This window comes from Taeniopygia guttata, chromosome 4 (assembly GCF_048771995.1).
Source record: "Taeniopygia guttata chromosome 4, bTaeGut7.mat, whole genome shotgun sequence".
NCBI classification, from domain to species: domain Eukaryota; kingdom Metazoa; phylum Chordata; class Aves; order Passeriformes; family Estrildidae; genus Taeniopygia; species Taeniopygia guttata.
The window spans coordinates 51708781-51728100 of NC_133028.1; the positions used below are offsets into that span (position 1 = coordinate 51708781).

The window sequence follows — 19320 nt, forward strand, 5'->3', positions numbered from 1 at the left end:
TAAGGTGGAACTATCATGCCACAAATAAATCTGCTGGTGTATGTAGTTTGTTTCCTAGCATATTTGGTATCTGACTTTTCATTTTCCCAGCTCAGTGCTGTGCATTTTAGGCTCAGCAAGTCTGTTCCCCCTGCTACATGAATATGTCAAGACTGGCATTTGTTTGAAGAGCAATTAAAATTGTTAATTAATGAGACTGGCATTTAAGTTTTGCCTTTTATCAGAAGGTATAAAACATGTTTTTATGAAGGAAGATGGGTAACATCTCCATTTTAAAACTAAGGGCTGATATCTAAGACACTAAATAATATTTCTGTGGTCAGCCAGCAAATCAGGTGCAGAAACCAAATTAGGAACTAGGTCCCAGTCCTAAAGCCTTTTACTTTATACTGGATCTTTTTTTTATTTCTAAACATAACCTCCCCCCCACACCAATAAATCAGGTTTCATCAGTAAATATCATATGTGAAGATATAATTAATTTCTAACAGAATTTTTCCAGAAGAGTCTTCCTCTGAATATTAAATATTTGATTATTGTACTGTTAATTAAGAGAAAATGCCACTAAGAAAGGATGTTGCTACAGCAGAATGGTTTCCTGCTGATAGGGATATGCCAAGAGTGAGATAAGCAAGATGGAGTAATTTATTAAGCAACAGCAGACTCCAGGCAGTGCATTTCAGGAGGATTATATCACACCTTGGGTGGTAATACAAGGAAGAAGACTGAGAATTCTGAGCAGCTTTAACCATCTGAGAAGTGTTATAATGACTTTGAAGTGCCAAAGCTTGGAGGCCGTTTTATTGCTCCTATGAAATGTAATTTACTCAAGGCAAACAGTAAGATTTGCTCATTTACCAGGTATTATCAGCATAATTGGCCATTACTGACACCACTGATGACCAATCAAAACCTCCAGTTGTGACCAGCACTTTAAACAAATATAAGGGGATAAAAAAATGGCCCACCAGTGGTGCTTTAACAGCATCCATTTCATAACTTTTCTAGGTTAAGCAAGTGTATTAAGATCTCTGAAGAAAATTATGTTTTTGCAGCTAATACTTCAAGCGCTCATTACCCTATGGTCAAATTCTATTTATAAAACTATAATGAATGTTTGTTTTGTTGCAATCACTAAGAACTGATTAGATCTTGAATGATTCAGCCATTTAAAATATATTTTCTATTACACCAAAAAAAACAAACCCAAACGAAACAGAGCCTTGCATCCTTACCTGCATAATCTAAAATCCTGCCAGGCCAATCCAGAAATACATTCTCTTACATAAAAATTCAAAGCAAAATGAGCAGAGTGTGATAAGATAGAGAGTAAGTCTTTTATGGTGCCTTTCATATCAAATACAAACTATTGCAGTTTTCTCTAACTTCATTATTTTGTCAACATTCCATTGAAATCTATTATACTAAGTTATCTCATCACTGAATTCTGAAGCAAAATTTGAGAGGCTGCCTTCAAAACAAAATCCCCAAAAACATTCTTCTGCAAGTCCTTGGTAAAATATTATGTGGCATTTTACCTGTCTCAAAAATTTTTATTATACAGAAAGGGTTGGCAGTAACTCTAGATCGTGAACTTCTCTTTCTTAAATCATTGATTTTCTCCAGTACTGGTGAGAGCAGAGTTCTCCCCAGAGCATTTTGTAACAAGAGCCCCTAATAGGAAGCTAATAGAAAACCTTCAGGAGATTAAACTAGGTTCTCAGCAAGTATAAAAGCAATCAGAAATAGCAACTTGATTCAGCTGATCTTGATGAAGATTTTAGTAAAGTTTTTAGAACCCCCAAATTTCTTCTCTGAGAGTTCATATAGCAGGTTCCCTATACTGGCAAATTTTAATAAGGGCAAAATTTGAGGGAGTAGCAACAATATCTTGGCTAAAGAGAAGGTTGTATAGAGTAGCACAAAAGCTAGCAAAGTCTACAAAATATATCATTATTCATATATCATTCAGACTCTCTGAAGCAGAAAGGGACCTTGTCCTTTCTTGTCCCTTGTCCCAAAGCAGGGCTCCCTAGAGCCAGATTTCTGCACAGTTGTCAAAGGTAATATTCAAAATAAGCAAAATGAGGAGCTTTAGCCACTTAGTTTTCTAGGATGAGCAAAAGGAAAAATGCAAATTCAGAAGCCGTGACACTAAACTTCAACACAACTGCAATCCTCCACAGTCTGAATAGATGAGTTTTCTTCATCTTTAGATGAATAGACAACTCAGAGACAACAGATATTTTCTTAACTACTCATGCCTGAGCTTTGACTTCAGAGTCAGAAGCATTTGCTTTTAATATAACCCATAGCAGCATGTCTAAGATCACCCAAAAATCAGAGTATATTGCAAATTCAGTGGGTATATTGGGTAGGAAACCAAAGCATTTCAGTGCACTGCCTGCCCTCTTTTTTTTTTTTTTTTTTTTTATAATGAAGGGCTTGAGCACAGAATAAAAAACTCCCTTTGCATTTTATACACTTTTATATTAATTTAATTTTATTGCAGCTTTATCCTCATATATCTTAAAGAAATAACATAAACTATTCTGGCTGATCTCAATAATGAATGAACATCAAATAAAAAGGGAAACTTAAAATATATCTCCATGTTATCAGTCTCAAAATGGTGCCTAGAGTGGTCACTGAAATACAGAGGTAAGAAAGTGAAAGCCAAGTTCAAGACCTAACTTTAAGTGATACAAGTAGCAGTCACATTAAGTTTCAGTCTGCCTTTAAGGAAGCAACTAAAAATACTTAAATTTTGTAACTGAGTATGACAGTAATTATAGATCTGCCTTAAAAACCATTGGATTGATCTGTATTGACTTTTGCCTTTTGACAATGGCACATTATTTTTCTTTGGTGTTTCAAGAATTGAAAAAGGTCAAAACTTTTTAATAGCATTGAAAAAGACATCAGAGTCAAGACTGAACAAAAATAAAAAGGGACACAGTGAACTAAAGCTACTTGCTGAAATCTGCCAAGTTTTTAACTATTTCAGAAGGAATGAGCTCTTCGTTTCAATCATAATAGGTAATGAGTTTCCTTAAAGAATGAGTTGTATTCTCGCAGCAGAGGGATCTTTTTGGAACCATGGCAGGTCTGAAGCCAGTCTGCATGCTTGCAAATTTTTCCTCTGTCTAGAGGAAAGAAAGAGAAGATGATGCTACAAATAATTTGTTAGCCCCAAAAAAAAAGAATCCAGAACTATCAAAGCACAAGCAGTGTTTGGTTCAAGCTGCTTTGTTTCTGTCAGCACAGGGCATAAAAGCATCTTTGGCTCTATGCTTTGATAACAGAAATGAGTACCTTGTCGTGCTTTAAATCGCTGCTGAAAGATTTCTTAAGTGAACGTGACAGTATTTGAAATGCCCCATGCTGCTACACTTAAGATTTGCCAATCAGAATTAATAGCAACAGATTTACTATTCCAAAACAAATAAAAGCTGCAGTTTTTCTGCTAAATGAAGAGCTAATGAATGAAAAGAGAGGCAAAATCATCACAATAGCCAGTTACCCTGTCAATGAAAATTATTTTTATATGGCTGTATTCACAAGGATTAGTAAACAATAACACTTCAGCTAACATAGATTTTGTTATATTCAAATTGAATGTGAAATACAGGCTGGCATTATAAATGAATCTCTTACTCTTTTGCACTGAATTTCTGAATTCTTCTGAGTCATAATGCACTAAGTGTTTTTTGGTATAGATGAGTATAAGTAAATGTATTTTGGTATAAATACTTTTCAATGTGTTTTGTTTGTTCTTCGAGCTAATTCACGACAGTTCGGCTTGTTGTTTGAGGGAGAGAAAAACCTATAGATACATGTCTATAGCTTTGGATGCTTTGTACCACCAGCAGGTTTTACTGAATTGCACCTCATGTGCGACACCTCTTACCACAGGGAGTGGATGCAGATCTGCTCAAATAAATAAATTATTTTTTTTTCTTTCTCCCTATTGAATTCTGCTACTGTTGCCACCTGGCCCCCCTTCTTTAGATCTAACTTCATCATCAATTTCATGCTGAATTCAAGGTTTCTCTCTAGGCCCTCCTTAAGCATTCATTTTCATTGATTGGTCAAAAAATCCTTTTCTTTTTAAGCTAACTGAGCATCTATCCAAGGGTTCCCTTGTGGGCTACTATGCTGGACCTATGAGTTAGGAAATTTCAGGAAACTAGGCAACACAGGCTTCCTTGGATAAACATGAGGCAAAAAATTCAGGTAACAATTGTTCAGACTGAGGTGTATTAAACCAGTTGTGCCTCCTCTGAACCTTAGCTGGGCAGTCTCCTATAAAGCTTTTAGGGACTCCTGTTGAGAGTAGAGGAGAGATGCTCAGGCTAATAAACCTGTGTGGAATGGCTCAAATGTGTGCAGTAAAGAAACTAATTCACAAGTTCTAACCTAAGAGGAAAACAAATGAGTCTCACTCTGTAACAGACTAACTGCTCTCTCACAGCTGGATTTGCTAAACACACTGGGGATATTTTGGACAGAAAGAGAGCTTTATAAAACCACTCATACACATTCAAAAAACTTCCATAGGTATCAGCTACTCTAAAGTTTTTGGTTTTATTTATTAAAAAAATAAATCACAAAAACCCTGAAATTATCTCTTCAGCTCTCCTCACTGACCATCACTGCTCAGTGAAAATGGTAATTTTAAAAGCAATGTCTCTATGCTTATGTGTTTAAAATTACCCCTCTCATGGGAAGTCTCAGCTTAATCTTTTCTTCTTTTTTGGATAGTGACATTATTTTAGCTTTTTTTTTTTTTTTTTTTCCATTCTAGGAGTTTAATACTTGGTTTTCATGGATTCTTTTAGCTTTTATGGATGTCATCTGATTGTTCTGAAAAGAGAATAATGTAATGCTAAATCACATGGCCAGTTTTACATAAATATTACACCTTTACCTATAGTGTTCCATCCAAATACAGGTTAAAAATACAAAGAACTCTCTGTGAGTTTGGGGCTGTTTGGGCCATGGCTCTTTGCAGAGCAGATGTCCTGTGAAATTAAAACAGGTGAATCTGTAATACCAGCAATGACTGAGGAACAACTACATGGATAAGCAAGAAGGTGTTCATTCTGTTTTGTTGTCGAGTGTTATTATCTAAACCCCCTTTGCTCTTATATTAAGCTGTGGTTTCTTATTTCACTTTGCAACCTCAGCTTGTAGACCAGAATTCTAAGCAGTATATGCCCAACCAAGATCTGCAGTCCCTGATGTCTTCAGGATGCATGGTTAAAACTCTGCCAGAAGAGCAACACTGTGAAGGACTTGGGAATATAAGCAGACCTGGGGACCAGCCTGGGCTACACCAGATGCTAGATGGTATTGGGAAAGCTATCAGGAAAGCCAGAGAAGCTTGAAGAGAAGCTTGAATCTAAACATTAGATAGGGAAAGTGAAATAAATCAGAAGAGGGAGGAAAGAATATCAGACACAGTAAGATTGTTTAGCACTGCTGACTGGTTTAAACTTAGTTCAAAATCCAAATCCCAGCATTCTCTGTCTGATCGGGTAAGAACATAGCACTTGTTCATGTTGAATAATTCTCCAGCAACTGATGAGTAACACTTTTTTTTTTTACTCAGAGAAATATCACCTTTCTGTAATAACAAAACAACAAATCACAAGCTAATGTGTAGTGCTCTGAAATTCTCAGGGTTCCCGCATAATGTAGCTAAATATCTAGGAAATCTTCTAGCACAAGGCTTTCCAAGGCTCCCAGTTCCTTGTGGGCTGTGGGAGGGAGGCAGGGGAGAGGAGGGTCTCTACAGCAATGGGGAGGATAAGTAGGTTTTCTGTTGGAGGCAGAGCCTCCCTCTGTCTCTTACCTTGTTGCACAAAGGATCCATAGACAAACCACATGGAGTTGTAGAGAGTTGTGGACGTCATGGATCCCATCTGAAGGCGCGGGGGGTTGAGCCAGTTCAAGAGGTAGACCAGGAGCCCCACTAGGAGCACCGTGCCAGCAATGCAGGCCCACAGGGAGAGGTCAAAGGGGGCCAGGCAGGCAAACATGTCCACTGTCTTCTCTGCCTTGCGCAGCAGCACGCCCACCGAGTAGTCCATGTAGCGCGTTGTGAAGTCCACCACGTTCTCCCGTTCGGGGGTGATGGTGAGGGCAGAGATCCCGATGTCAGCTCTCTGAGGGGAGGAAGAGAAAACAGTGTGCTTAAGTAGGAGCTGCAAAAAAGATTTTTGTTCCTCTGTGATTTATAGCAGCTAAGCTTAGGGAGAATCAGATGCCGAGACCGAGGTCTTCAGCATCATGTACGTGAGCACAGAGAGGTGGGCAAGGCTTGAGCAGGGTAGACCAACCACGTGTCTTAGTTTCTGCAAGCAAACCTCACTTGCTGGACTCTGGCACATCTGCTCTCCTTGTCAATATTGTCCAAGAAATCAAAATACTACAAACACAGATAATACCTGGAGGATAACTATTTCTTCTTTTGTCATTTTTGTCAACCTGGCTTATTAAAGCCATTCCTGCCATTGTGGCAAAAATCAGATTTTGTGCATAGCAGATCCAGTCATAGGAAATTAGTTGCCTAATAGTAGAGCCACATTTATAAAATATTTTCATGATTTGATGATCATGACAAAGGGCTACTACCCTAGAAGCACCTGAAATGCCATAAAATATCAATTTTATCTACAAAATCTAAAATGCAGAAGGGCAGATTCTGCATGCAGTTCCTTTACAATTAATTCCTCTGTATCCTACTGACAAGCAATTCCTCCAGCAATGCCAATCTGTCCTGCAGCTAGCCTGGACTTGCTTTGTGCCACTTCCTTTTTATTTTTTTTTTTGTAATTTAAAGAACACATTTCACATGAAAAGAGGATGAGTAACATTTCTTGATCTAATCATTGTATTTCACAGTATGTATTAGGTCTCCAGGGACACCAGGCACAAGTACAGCAAGTGCTACTTTAATTTTTACAGGTACAATTAGAGCTTCACTGAAAACAAGAAAGATTATTTAAAACAGGCACATGAATGCCATTTTAAAAACACCGAATACTGTGCAATAAGACTGAATTCTAGATGTTTTAGTATGACAAAAGACTACTTAAAATATTTAAACTTCTACTACCTTGATTTATTCTATTTTTCTTCTGCCTAAAGAAGTGTGTGATCCTTTGGAAGAGGGTGAGGAGAACACAAAAAATGGAAAGTACTGAGTCAAATTTTATTAACTCTCTTGAATTTCTTTCTTCTTGCTCAAAGAAGGCAGAGATTCCTAGTTCCTTAGATATGTGATTTTAACTATTGAGTGGGAAGGTATGGCAGCTGAAACTGACTCGAAAATTTTGTAAATCAGCTGGGCTCTTTTAATATGATGTGCAAAGCACTCTGCAGCCCATGGCACAAACACACTCCTAATCACAGTGCTCTTAAAACTTCAGTTTAAATGATGTTACTTTATATTGATTGTTCACTGGCTTGAGAAAGTGGCAGAACCTAGCTGGAAGCCTGATGATTTGGACAAAAAAAGGGTTGGAAAATATTGATTTTCTTAAAAGCTATGAATTAGAGCTTCAGCTATAATTTGTGTGTTAAATTCTCCGGTGCTTAGTGAAGTTCTGTTGATGGGCACAGCTGAAAGCATGGCTTCATGAATTCACTCAGGTCCCTTCCTAACATTTTTGTGAGTGATGATTCAACTGCCCTTTGCCCATGGGCAGTAGCAAACTCAGTCAGTAATTAGAATTATCCATGGAAACGTTCAGGTTATCCGAGTCTCCCTGGCCTCTCATTACAAAACTGCTCAACGAGTGACTATCTGCTGACAGTCAAGCCCCAGCTCCAATGAGCAAGGTGCAAACCAGTCAGCATTTGAATTGTCTTCCACAACTGTGAACATAAATATGTTTTTCAAACAATTTACAAATACACAAGTCCAATAGTTGTCAAACAAGAAATTATGATTGCATTTAATGAATAGCATAGATTTTGAACCTTTCCCCTGAATGTGTATCAAAAAGAAAATAGGAATTTAGGGGTAAAGGAGGACGTGGAAAAAAAAGTCCTAGACTCAGCCTCTGCTGATTAGGTTAGCTGGGTTACTAATTGTCAGTACTAAAATACTTCCCTACCATACTAGATCATTGAGTTTCTCATTCAAATTGCAATCTGTAAGATGCTTAAGGATCCTCTACTGAAAAGCAACATACACCAGTAAAGATACTTTTACCAAATAATAGTTGACTGTATGACCAATAGAATTCTTTATGCTTTTTTCCCCTTTTTTACAGCAAAACACTTTCCCCGCCCCCCACCCATTAAATAATTGATGATAATTAAAGAAAAGAATGAGACACCACAGTATCTATGGAAATACTGCTTCTAGTCTGCATCTCTGGGAAGCAGTCCCTCCACTTTCCCCAGGATTATGGTTCAGCTCCAGTTATTAACCAGCTATGACAGCGGAACAACATTGTGCTAATGGAAATGTTGCATTTCCTTTGTTCTAACTGCAGCAACAATTGTGATATAATTATGCCTTGCTACTTTATATGCTACATATATAATTAAGGCTTCGAGGTGACCAAATTGCAGCCTTCCAGTACCTGAAAGGAGCCTATAAGAAAGATGGAGAGAGACCTTTTACAGTGGTCTTGAGTCACAGGATGAGGGGGAATGTCTTCAAAATGAAAGGGAGTAGGTTTAGATTAGATATTAGAAAGAAATTATTTACTGTGAAAGTGGTGAGACACTGAAACAGGTTGCCCTGAGAAGCTGTGGATACCACATCCCTGGAAGTGTTCAAGGAAGGGCTCTGAGTGTTGGAAAGGATGAATAAATATAATTGCCTGGCAAAAGATTTACAATAGTACAGCCAGGATGAAAACGATCCCCCCTACTGGCTGGACAATAACCTCACGTACAGATAGGTCCAAAAGTCAAATGGACTGTTCCATCTCACCCCCCAGAATGTATGGTTCACCCCACACCTGTAACCCTCCCCTGAAACATCAAGTGTCTGTGACCCCATTGGCCCAAGTCCTGTTCCAGCCCACCTTGGAGCCCCCTGATAAGGGGTCTCCGAGGGGCCAGATGCGCTCTTGGAACTCCCCTCTCTTGGAACTTCTCCTCTCTTGGAACTCCCCCCTCTTAGGACTTCCACCCTCTCCTAGAGCATCCCCTCTACCCCTTGTCTCTCCCTTCCCTCATCCCCTCAGGCCTTGCCACGTGCAGCGTCTGGCAGCTCCAAGCAAGACCTTTCACCATCCCTAATAAACCTGATATTCTAAGAGCAGCCTTCAGAGATCTCTCGTCTCCATTCATCAAAGCTGTCCTGGAGCACAGTGATCCCTACATCTGAGCAACCTGATCAAGTAAAGATGTCCTGCCCATGGCAGTGGTGATGGAATGAGATGATCTTTAAGCCATTCTGTGCTTCTATATGTCTTTATATCTTGAGAGGTAGTAAAGTGAAAAACATAAAGGAGAGAGGTAAATACTGACTTCTTTAGCACTCAGGTGTTTAGCTGTTTCAATTAAAAAAAAAAAAAAAAAAAAAAAAAGGAAAAAAAACTACACTGAAATATATAAACTCATATTCTTTACTTCCTGAATTGGATCATAAACACCAGTTTCCCAGAAAACTACGCTTTTAGCACGAAACCAAGCTTAAGCTTCTCTTGATACTTGATTTACTGATAGTGAGCATCCTTGATTGCATATAGATTCTGTCATCGTGTTTCAAAATTGGAAGATGAAAAAAATTAAAAGCTTGTCATTAACATGTCAGATTGGATCACAGAAGACATCAGCTTGAAGAAGTAAAGGTTCACTTAGTGCTTTTGAGATAGAAAGGCAAATTCATGCAATTATGTCAATATTTAGATATAAAGCTGCCAATCTGAATTATAAACATGTATAGCTCTCCACTAAGTTTTTGCAGTGCCAAAATCAAAAAACCATCATATGTCTTACACATTTCTCATGAATGAAACTGTGACTCCTGAAACAGACTGAAAAACAGCAGAAGGCATTATTTTGCTCTGTGTGACCTGCATAGAAATTTATATTTATCTTCCTTAGCAGCAGTTCTCCTGAGGCCATTGTAGAGCAACATAACCAGAATGAGAAAATCTGAAAGAAAAGACCTAAAGGGTCTGATAGCACTGCTACTGGTGTCACAGAACCAGCTTATCACCAAAGCCTAGAAATCCCTGAAATGTCCCTAAGCTACTGCTGTAGCAAGCACATCTCATGCACATGGAAAGCAATCTTCCTGTGGTTCATCATCAAAAACAGGAAAAATAAATTCATCTATTCTGAACTGGTCCTGCGAGGGCCAGCCTTTTATCCATTTCCAATATTAAATCAAGTTTCAACAGATGCTAGAAGTGATAAAACGTAGTCCCAAGTTATGTAGTCATTAATATGGACATGCAAAAATCAGAGAGACATTTTTACTCACGTTAATACACATAGATCCAAATAATTCTCCTTTTACTCAGCTATTATTTTTTTCTTTTATCACTTTGTCCTTCCTGTATGGTCTTTCCCTTCTTTAAGAAGGTGCAATAGAAAAAGAGGCTCACAAGAGGCTTCTGCTTGATTTGCAGTATCTTTTTTCCTTTTCTGATGGGCCTAAGTGGAATCAGGCTGCTTTCCCTATGCTATTTGCTTCCTCACGGCTCCTCACTGGAAAAAAAATCCTCACAATCAAGGTATCATGGCAAGATGTGAATAGCAAAGGTTGATGGATGTGACTATCACCAGAAAGCCCAGAGTCATGCTGGAAAGCCTAGTGTGCTCTCCCAGAAGTGGCATTAGCCACTTCTCTTGCCTGTCATACAGGCCATCTGGATAGAGGGCAACTAAAGGAATCACAGTGAGAAGACAGATCATTAACAGTAAGAGAAAGATTTGTGGTAAAACACTGCTCCCTTGAGATGGTTTTAGCCTCTCCACAGAGAGCTGCAGGTCTCTGAACTAATCCTGTTTGTGAGATGAAGCTCTACAAGATGCAGTGAGAGCCCTGGTCACTTGACAGGAGAGGGACAAGAGCCTCATGTGCTTCTCTCAAAGAGCATTTATTATTCTCTGAAGACCACTTGGTTCAGGTGTTTAGCAAACAGAAACCTTTGTATAGCAGGGTTACATTCAGGTTATTTTGACTAGAAAAGGTGCATGAACCAAGTGTGTACCTAATACAAGTCTGGACAATCACAAAGGAGGGAAGGCTTGAATCAGTTTCCAAGTTCAAATTAAAGACCACTTACTATGTTCTGCTGATTCCAGCTCCTATTTTAGCAGCCAACAGAAACCTGGTCTTCAAAGCTGGAACAGAATGAACTAGGCACAATGTTATGCTTGTGAAGCCAGCTGCTGGCCCAGGGCATGTACTTGGCACAGCTGGGCTCCTGCCCTGCTATCCAACTCTAGCAGGGCTGCTGCAAACAAGATCAGCCTGGGATTGCTCTCCCTGCACCAGGACCCGCACCAGAGACTGCTGCATGCTGAAGATGGTTAATGCAAGCAAGTGAATATTGATCTTGAGCACAGAAATTATGTGGTTGCTACAGCAACTGCTATTTCATATGGCACATCTTCTGAGTGGCCAAAGGCACCTTTTTCTCAACGAGATGATCTCTCCAACTGCCTGGAAGGAGGCCGGAATGAGGTGGGGATTGACCTCTCCAGTAACAAGAAATAGGACAAGAGGAAACGGCTTCAAGTTGTGCCAGGAGATGTTAAAAACCTTCATTCACTGAAAAGGTGGCCAAGCTTTGGAACAGGCAGCCCAGAGAAGTGGCTGAATCACCCTTCCTGGAGGTACTGAAAGGACAAGTAGACGCACACTTTGGGACCTGATTTAGTGATTGACTTGGCAGTGCTGGATAGCAGTTGGACTTTGTGACCTGAAAAGTCTTTTCCAGCCTAAATGGTTGTATGATTCTGTGCACTAAAAAAGAGAAGGCAGCTATTTTCCATTATCCTTGAGTGAGACTTGTTTCTTGCAGAACTCATTCCTGGCTGACATACTAACAGGCAAAGAGTACTCCCACTGTTTCTGGAATTCCTCCACTTGTTGGCCAGACTATCATGCACAACTTGGTTGGGAAAACAAGGAAATGCTGTGTCTCAAACAGGTTAGGTCTCTAATTTAAAACTATTCTCTGCTCCTTTACTTCCCCTTATAAAGTTGCCAAGCGGATGGAAATGTGAGTTCTGGGGGCAGAATGCAGCTCACAGTAAATAAGAAAGCAGCCTTACAAGAACAGCTTGCACTTGGTAAGGGGTAGATAGACACTGGCTGCTCGCCCAGAGGTTCTTTTGCCTTAAGAGGGACAGAGAAAGGGAGAGAAGGACACAGTGATCATTTACTGCTAATTAATTATATAAGGGTAAGGAAGATGAAAAATTACAGACTGCCACAGTATAGGGAAAACATGGGTTTTAAATTCCAAATGCAGTTCCATTAACCCTTCATACACTGTAGATGTGCAGAAAGATTTCATACCTATGAAGACTCATTTACAGCAAAATCATTGCAGGCTGGTAAATCGGTTGCACTTGAGACATGGATTTAGAGATCTGGGTGGTTACCACCTTCAATGGCTATTCCTTTGAATCCCTGCCTGCCAAGGGAACAAGAATGCCGTACTTGTTTATTCCTTGGAGCTATTTGAGTTATGAGTTCTGCCTTACCAATCATCTGTCACAAACACATAAAAAACATTCTAGGCCCAATTCCATTTCCAGACCATCTAGAATTAAGACCCCTCCAGTCTGTGTAATGCAGTGGTCTGATGAGTGCTGCAGAGAGTAGGGTGTAGCATAAAATCAAATTTAGAGGCAGAAATAATGGTTAAAAATAAATCAGTGGGCCATTGTAGTGTTATGTCGCAAAATTAGATGACAGATTTTTGGTTGCCAAGGCTTAGAAGATGATGGAAAATCTACTTTTCTAGCTATGTCCAACTTAACAACTGTGAATACACAATTTCACCTTCCAGCTTCATAAGGACATAGGGAGATGGCAAAGGAAGTTTATTATTACAGCGTAGGTGTATGAAAGGTGATATGGGTACAGTATGAGTAGCTGGGTTTTCCATTCCAACAGGCTTCTTGCTGATCAGGAAGGCAGAATAGGTTAAACCTATCAATAATTTTTAACCTATGAAGGATAATATTTTCTTTAAAAAAAAAAAATTTCTCTTCCTTTATTGAAAGACTTAGGTCCTGTACCTGACCATGGTGCTCCTTACTGTTAGCTGTGCTTATAAATTAAATTCCACCTGCACTTTTGGAAAAAAACACTTCTTTGCCAATGTCTAAGTTATTTACATTAATATCTACTGCAGTTCTTTAAGGAAGCACAACAAATGTAGGACTGTACAGCTGTAAAAGCTACCCTTACATGTTAATTAAGAGAAAATAAAATACATATATTCACAGTACAAAGGAGGCACCAGCAGAATAAAGTCTGCCTAGTCTCTTCTCTCTCAATGTGAGAAACTCCAAACAGATATGATGCAAGGAGTGGCAAAAAGAAAAAAAGGAAACCATTGCATATGCATTAGGTTAAATTTATTTATAATACAATATTGAACAATTAATGTCAAATTAAGTAGACTAAATGGTTTATTAATTACAGAATAGATAATATATTACTCTTGATTCATACATCTACATAATGTGTTGTCATTATATATCAATAAAACATTTTCTGTTGATTATATACTTCATGTATTCATCACATCAACATTTTTCTAAGTGCTATACATTATTTATGTAATGTATCACAAATTACTGCAACACCAATTTTTCCTCTTTTGAACAGCCTCTTCAACTCATTTGTGTCTGGTCTTGCCAAACTAATTAGGATGCTGTGCATCCCATTATTTGACTACATTTAGATTTTACTTTGGTTGAAAAAAAAAGAGATCACCCTGCTTCTTAAACAGCTGCTAACAAGAATCCAGCTCTTTTGGTGCTGTCCAATGTACACTATTCAAGTGCTGGCAAAGTGAAATAAACATAGTGTTATCAATTACCTGTAAAAAAAGGTTACTGGCTGATGCAAGCAGAATATAACACATATTTCTTAACTTTATCATGCATTATTACTTAGCAAATGATTAATGACCTTACCTTAAACACCAATTCTCCTATCAGGCCGTTCCATGACCCATCTTCCTGAGGACTCCCATACTTGTGATCCGGTGCTACATAAATTTCATATTTAAAGCCGAGGTAAGTGGCCAAGGCTTCCAGCACATCTATTGAGAATCCCTGATACTTCTTTGGTTTTCCCAGAACATTTTCAGACACCATTACAAAGGGTTCTTCCTAAAAAAAAAAAAAAAAAGAAACAAAGGAGGAATCTATTAATAAAGCAATTATATGTCATGTTTGGGTGCTGGGGTTTTTTTAAATTAAAAAAGGAACTATTAAAATATTACTTACACAAAACTTTCCTAAAGCACCTTGTTAGCAGTGCTCCCTACATTCTACGAAATGATAGTTTGTTTTGGATTGCCTTCAACAGAGAAATTATATTTTCTATTATATATTGCAGAAATAGATCTTCTGCTGTAACATTTCAACTGAATGCTTTTTAGTAATGCCTGCTGACCACACTTATGGTCAGCAGGACTGACATACACTCAATGTCTGGTCATAAATACGGAGGATTCTACAGCACTGCCATTTTCCACTAGCTGGGCAAACACTACCTAATGCAGCCATTATTCATGTTGTAAGGAAAGAAAAACATGGCAAAACTGAAAAACATGTGTTGCTCTTATCCTTCTACTGTAACCTGAATATAGGCCAGTTAAATTTAAATAGTTATATCCAAAGAAACTCCATTTGATTAGTTTAGGGATAATCAATTATAGGACTTAAGACTTTCTGTGAGAATGATTGATGAATATTAATCTAAGAGATGACCATCATAAAGGATAGAGATAGACAGCAAAAGCTGATACTGAAAGCTCAGATTTCCAAACAACATGCTTTTCTTTCTTTTCCAAAGACTTGTAATAGTTTTCTCTATTTTGTTATTAAATTGCCCCTGCTCTGTTATTATTGCTGTTGCACAATTAATTCTCTAGACATTCCCCTGCACATTTATTTTGAAAAGGATACAAAAACCAGTTAATATTTCTAAAGACAAAAAACATATATTTGCCATAGATGGATTTCACTTAGGCTTGTTCTTTATTTTCTCTGAAAACATCTGCCTGATCTAAGTACAGCAAAATATTATATCATCCCCAAAAGCATTACGGTGCTGTAATGCATAGGTAGTTTTTAAAATATGCTACATGTCTTTCTTTCAATTCATTACATAGTACTGTAATTTTGTGTAAGGTTAACAGAAGCATCTATTCTGAGGTGCAAAAAGTTAGTTCTGACTTGTCATGGCCTGGCCAGGACAAGCCCATGAAACTACTCCCTGACCACTTTGCCCTGGTCTGCAAAACTGACAAGCAGATAGAAGAATACCTCACTAATATTTTTAGCTTGCTGGAATGTCCTTTTATATATGAACAGGTGTCACTGAATTGCAGGCAGGATGTTCTTGAAATAAGAAAGCATATTTTGTAAATGCTTGAGCAAATATTCTCAAGGACAGCCGCATGCTGAGGATGCTGCCAAAGAAGAAAGGATGCAACCAGACTGCATTGGCAGGATGTTCTTTTCTGCCTCCAGGAAATCCAGGAAAAAACCCAACCCCAAACCCAAACGAAAGAGGAAATGAACCAAACAATCCCAGCCCTGGGAAAAAAAAAAAAAAAAGAAAAAAAAAAGAGTTAAGGGTGGATTGTCTCAAGTTGTTAATTCTAGTTGTCAGATAGAATTTCTTTCTTCCATATTATCCAGTATAATTGAAATTGACTAAAAATGGAAGAGAGAAAGTAAAATGAATTTTTAAAGTAACTTTCCAGTGCCCAGATACCAAGAACATTGAAGAAATTGAGACTAAGTTGATGGAAGCCTCTCTTAAATGAGAGCACAAAGTGAATTCAGCATTGCTGATCACGTGAATGATAGATTCCATAACATAGACTCAAAATGGCAGGGAAGAAATGTTTCTGCAACAAATAAAAATGGTAGTTCATCAATCTAAACACACTGTGTACAAAATTCTAAATATTTATGTGTACAAAGGACATTTTAGAAGTTGATAATTTTCATATTAGAAAGGATTAATTTTTATCACTAAATTATTTTGAAAATAGTTGCTCATAAACTGATTTTCTATCCAGTTGCTTATTGTAGTGATTTAATATGCTGTTTAAAATGCAGTTTGTCACAGCTAATATCCTTATTAGAAGCTAATAGTCCTTTATTAAACAATGTAATATTGTTTGCTGTTGAGAGACTTACAAAAAATCCCAATGTCCAGTGTCCTATATATATAATGAAATATAAATAGTCGATCAGCTTTATGCAAAGCAACTAACATTTTGCAATTTTTGTTGAAGTCTGGAAAAGCAAACTCTTTAATCACATTCCAAACAAAACAAAACCAATCTACTGCCATGATGATATTTTGTGCAATTTTTTAAAATTTCTGAGAATGCATCCAAAGAGGACAAAAATATTTGTCTTGATATTTTTCCCCTCATAAATGCTGCAGCTTGAACTATGACAGTTGTTATTTGCTCTTTTCTTTTTTTTTTTTTTTTTTTTCACTGGGAGGGTGTTACGGGAGCTATGGAAAGGTGCATACATTCCTACAACATGGGTGTTAAAATGATTGTCTACATCCTTGAGAAAGTTAAACTTGCAGAAAGAAAATAAACATGGCAAAACAACGAGGACAACGATGAGCTTGTACAAAACAGATGTGAAAATCTGATGTGCTAACTGATGATTTTGGAGGTGGAAAAATTCACCCAGATGATGAAGGCTTCATTCTACCCCAATAAATTCAAGAAAATCCTGACACATTTTCTGTCCAAAGCAAGTGTTAATTCAGACTATATAAGAAGTTCTTTTTCAGAGAATCCATACAATTGTCAGTCTTGGAGATCCCCTGGACAGCATTCCAACAACCTGCCCTAACATTTACCCTGCTCCACATAGCTGCCACCCAAGAGTCCCTTCAAACCTAAAATGCTCCAGAATACAGTGAGGTGATCCAAAGAAGGCCACTGCTCCTGTTTCTCCTTTTCTTCCTCTTGGAGACACCTCTCTAGGGGACTTACGAGCCTCTATGGGGCAAGAGCAGACTTCACAGCCTGTAAAGCCAGGGAGATCTGGAAAAGCATAACAAGTCTTTCATGACAGAGGAGAAAAAGAAAAGAAAATTAATGGATTGCACACCCTTAACTTCTTGTTTTTGCAAGGTTGATGATCTGCCTCTCTGAACCACATGGACATCCAGTATCTTTAGGGGATGGCTTTTCACGCAACCTCAATGGATATTCTTTCAGAGAGGGGCTATTTTCATTCAGCTTTGCCTTCAACATGCTCCCTTCTTGGATGTCAACTGAATGCAGCACTACTAAATCTGTGACAAGGGCTCCTTCTCAAAAGAGCTCCACAGTGACCACTGCCTTGCTTCTTCTTGGATGTGCTGTCCTGACCCAAAGGAGGGTGTGTTTAAGGCTTGGTGGATTTTACACAGGACTGTGGGTTAACCATGAGGGACAGCTAAGCACCACACAGCCAAAAGCACCTGCAGCAAAGAGAAAGTCAGCAGCAAACAGGTGAAGGTTATATTGGGTGAAGCTGTGCATATTGCTTTTTATGGCTGTAGGAAGACAAAGTCTGGCTTCAGAGGCAATTATGTCCCCAAGGAAGAGAAACTGCAAAATGCTAGACTAGCACAGCTTAGGAAGCATAAAGGTGAACCCAAGATTAAGGCAACATGATATAAAAAAGGGAAAACATTGGCAATATGACATGATAGTGCACGTACTTTGGAGAAGTAGCTCAAGAAAATGTTCATCTCCATTCATTTCACTATTATCATACATTTTAAAGAAGTCACAAACTAAGACTGATAGAGGTTAACAATATGCTACATATTAGGACTGATGTAATTTAACATTTCCAGCATCCTTGGAAACTGGTGTGAGATGGCACAGCATATAACCTATGTCCTCTAGGTTATATACTCTAGCCATGTCCTCTCCTGGCTACTGCAAAAATTAACCCTGTCCTGGCCAGAACCAGGGCAATTTGCTAAATGCTTCAAGAGTCTAATACAGCTCTTATTTACTCTGATTAAATTCTCAGGCATATCAATAAAATATCTGGTTTGAAATAATCATTTTATATTCTTTACTATACCCCCTAATAAAGTTAAAAGTAGGAAAGGAAAGAAAACCTGTTGGGCACAGAAGACCTTCATGGTTGGAAACAGAAGGAGTAATACTCAAGCTAAAGAGCAGAAAAGAACAATTAGGCTGAGTTTAACTTGGTTGTGTTAATTAATCAGACAATCAAAGAGAAACATCTGTTTGTAGCTGTGCTACAGATATGGATGATAAAGTCAAGCAATAAATTCCAGCCTTAGAGAGGCAGGGAGGGAGAACAAGAGAATGATAGCTTTTCAGAAGCTCAGTTCCCTAAACCCAGAGTCTCTAATTGGGATGATTTTTAGCCAGTAGAATAGTGACTTTAAATTCCAAACTTTCATAGTAATCTTTTAGTTCCTCAATGAAAATCAGGTTTTAAAGATCCAGTATTTTAGTAAAGAAATTCTCTTTTTGGACAAATTACAGAAAATGTTTTTGAAAGAACAGAAAAGTTTCATTCAGATCTTAAACACAGCACTCTAATTAAATACATAACAGGGAAAAAAAAAAGTTGTGTTTAGTGGGCTGTTTACAAGGAAGTAGTGGTCTCAGCTCAGCTGTTCATAATTTCACCTGCTCCCACCACGTCATTAGGAGATCACTGGGCAATAAGACAGATTTTCTCTCCAATTAAAAGTGTGGATTCTGTGGCTTTGAGAATAATTTCAGGATAGAAATTATATGGAGCTATGATACACTGCTCTGCTGCACATATTTGTGAAGTTCTTTTGCTTGTTCTAAATATAAAAACGCTAAAACAGCTAGGATGTACTTTACAAATGAAAAAGCAAAAGCAAACCAGAAAGCTTTGGATTATTTTCCAGCTAAATCCTCTTTACCCCTTAGAATGGAGAGAAACTTCCTAGCCAGGGCACTATACAGAAAATACTGGGTAAAAGAAATGGCTTTTGAGGTTAGAGAAACTAATCACTACTGGGATTTACAACACAAATTGGAGCTCTATGGGAGCTGGAGGGGTTTAGCCTGGAGAAAAGGAGGCTCAGGGGTCATA

At 38.2% G+C, this 19320-nt stretch overlaps 1 protein-coding gene across 6 annotated transcripts in view; it reads right to left on the reverse strand.

The window, feature by feature from the left end:
* Positions 1-19320, reverse strand: part of GRID2 (glutamate ionotropic receptor delta type subunit 2) — a 678572-nt gene that overhangs the window by 115326 nt on the left and 543926 nt on the right. For all 6 annotated transcript variants that reach the window (XR_003960108.4, XM_030271715.4, XM_030271714.4 and 3 more), the window contains exons 10-11: positions 14143-14340; positions 5858-6170 (exon numbers count right to left, since the gene is read on the reverse strand). Coding sequence is in view for 5 of the 6 variants with exons in the window: in XM_030271715.4 (XP_030127575.2) it covers positions 5858-6170; positions 14143-14340 (511 nt within the window). In the remaining variant the exon portion in view is untranslated. The remainder of the gene's footprint in view (positions 1-5857; positions 6171-14142; positions 14341-19320) is intronic.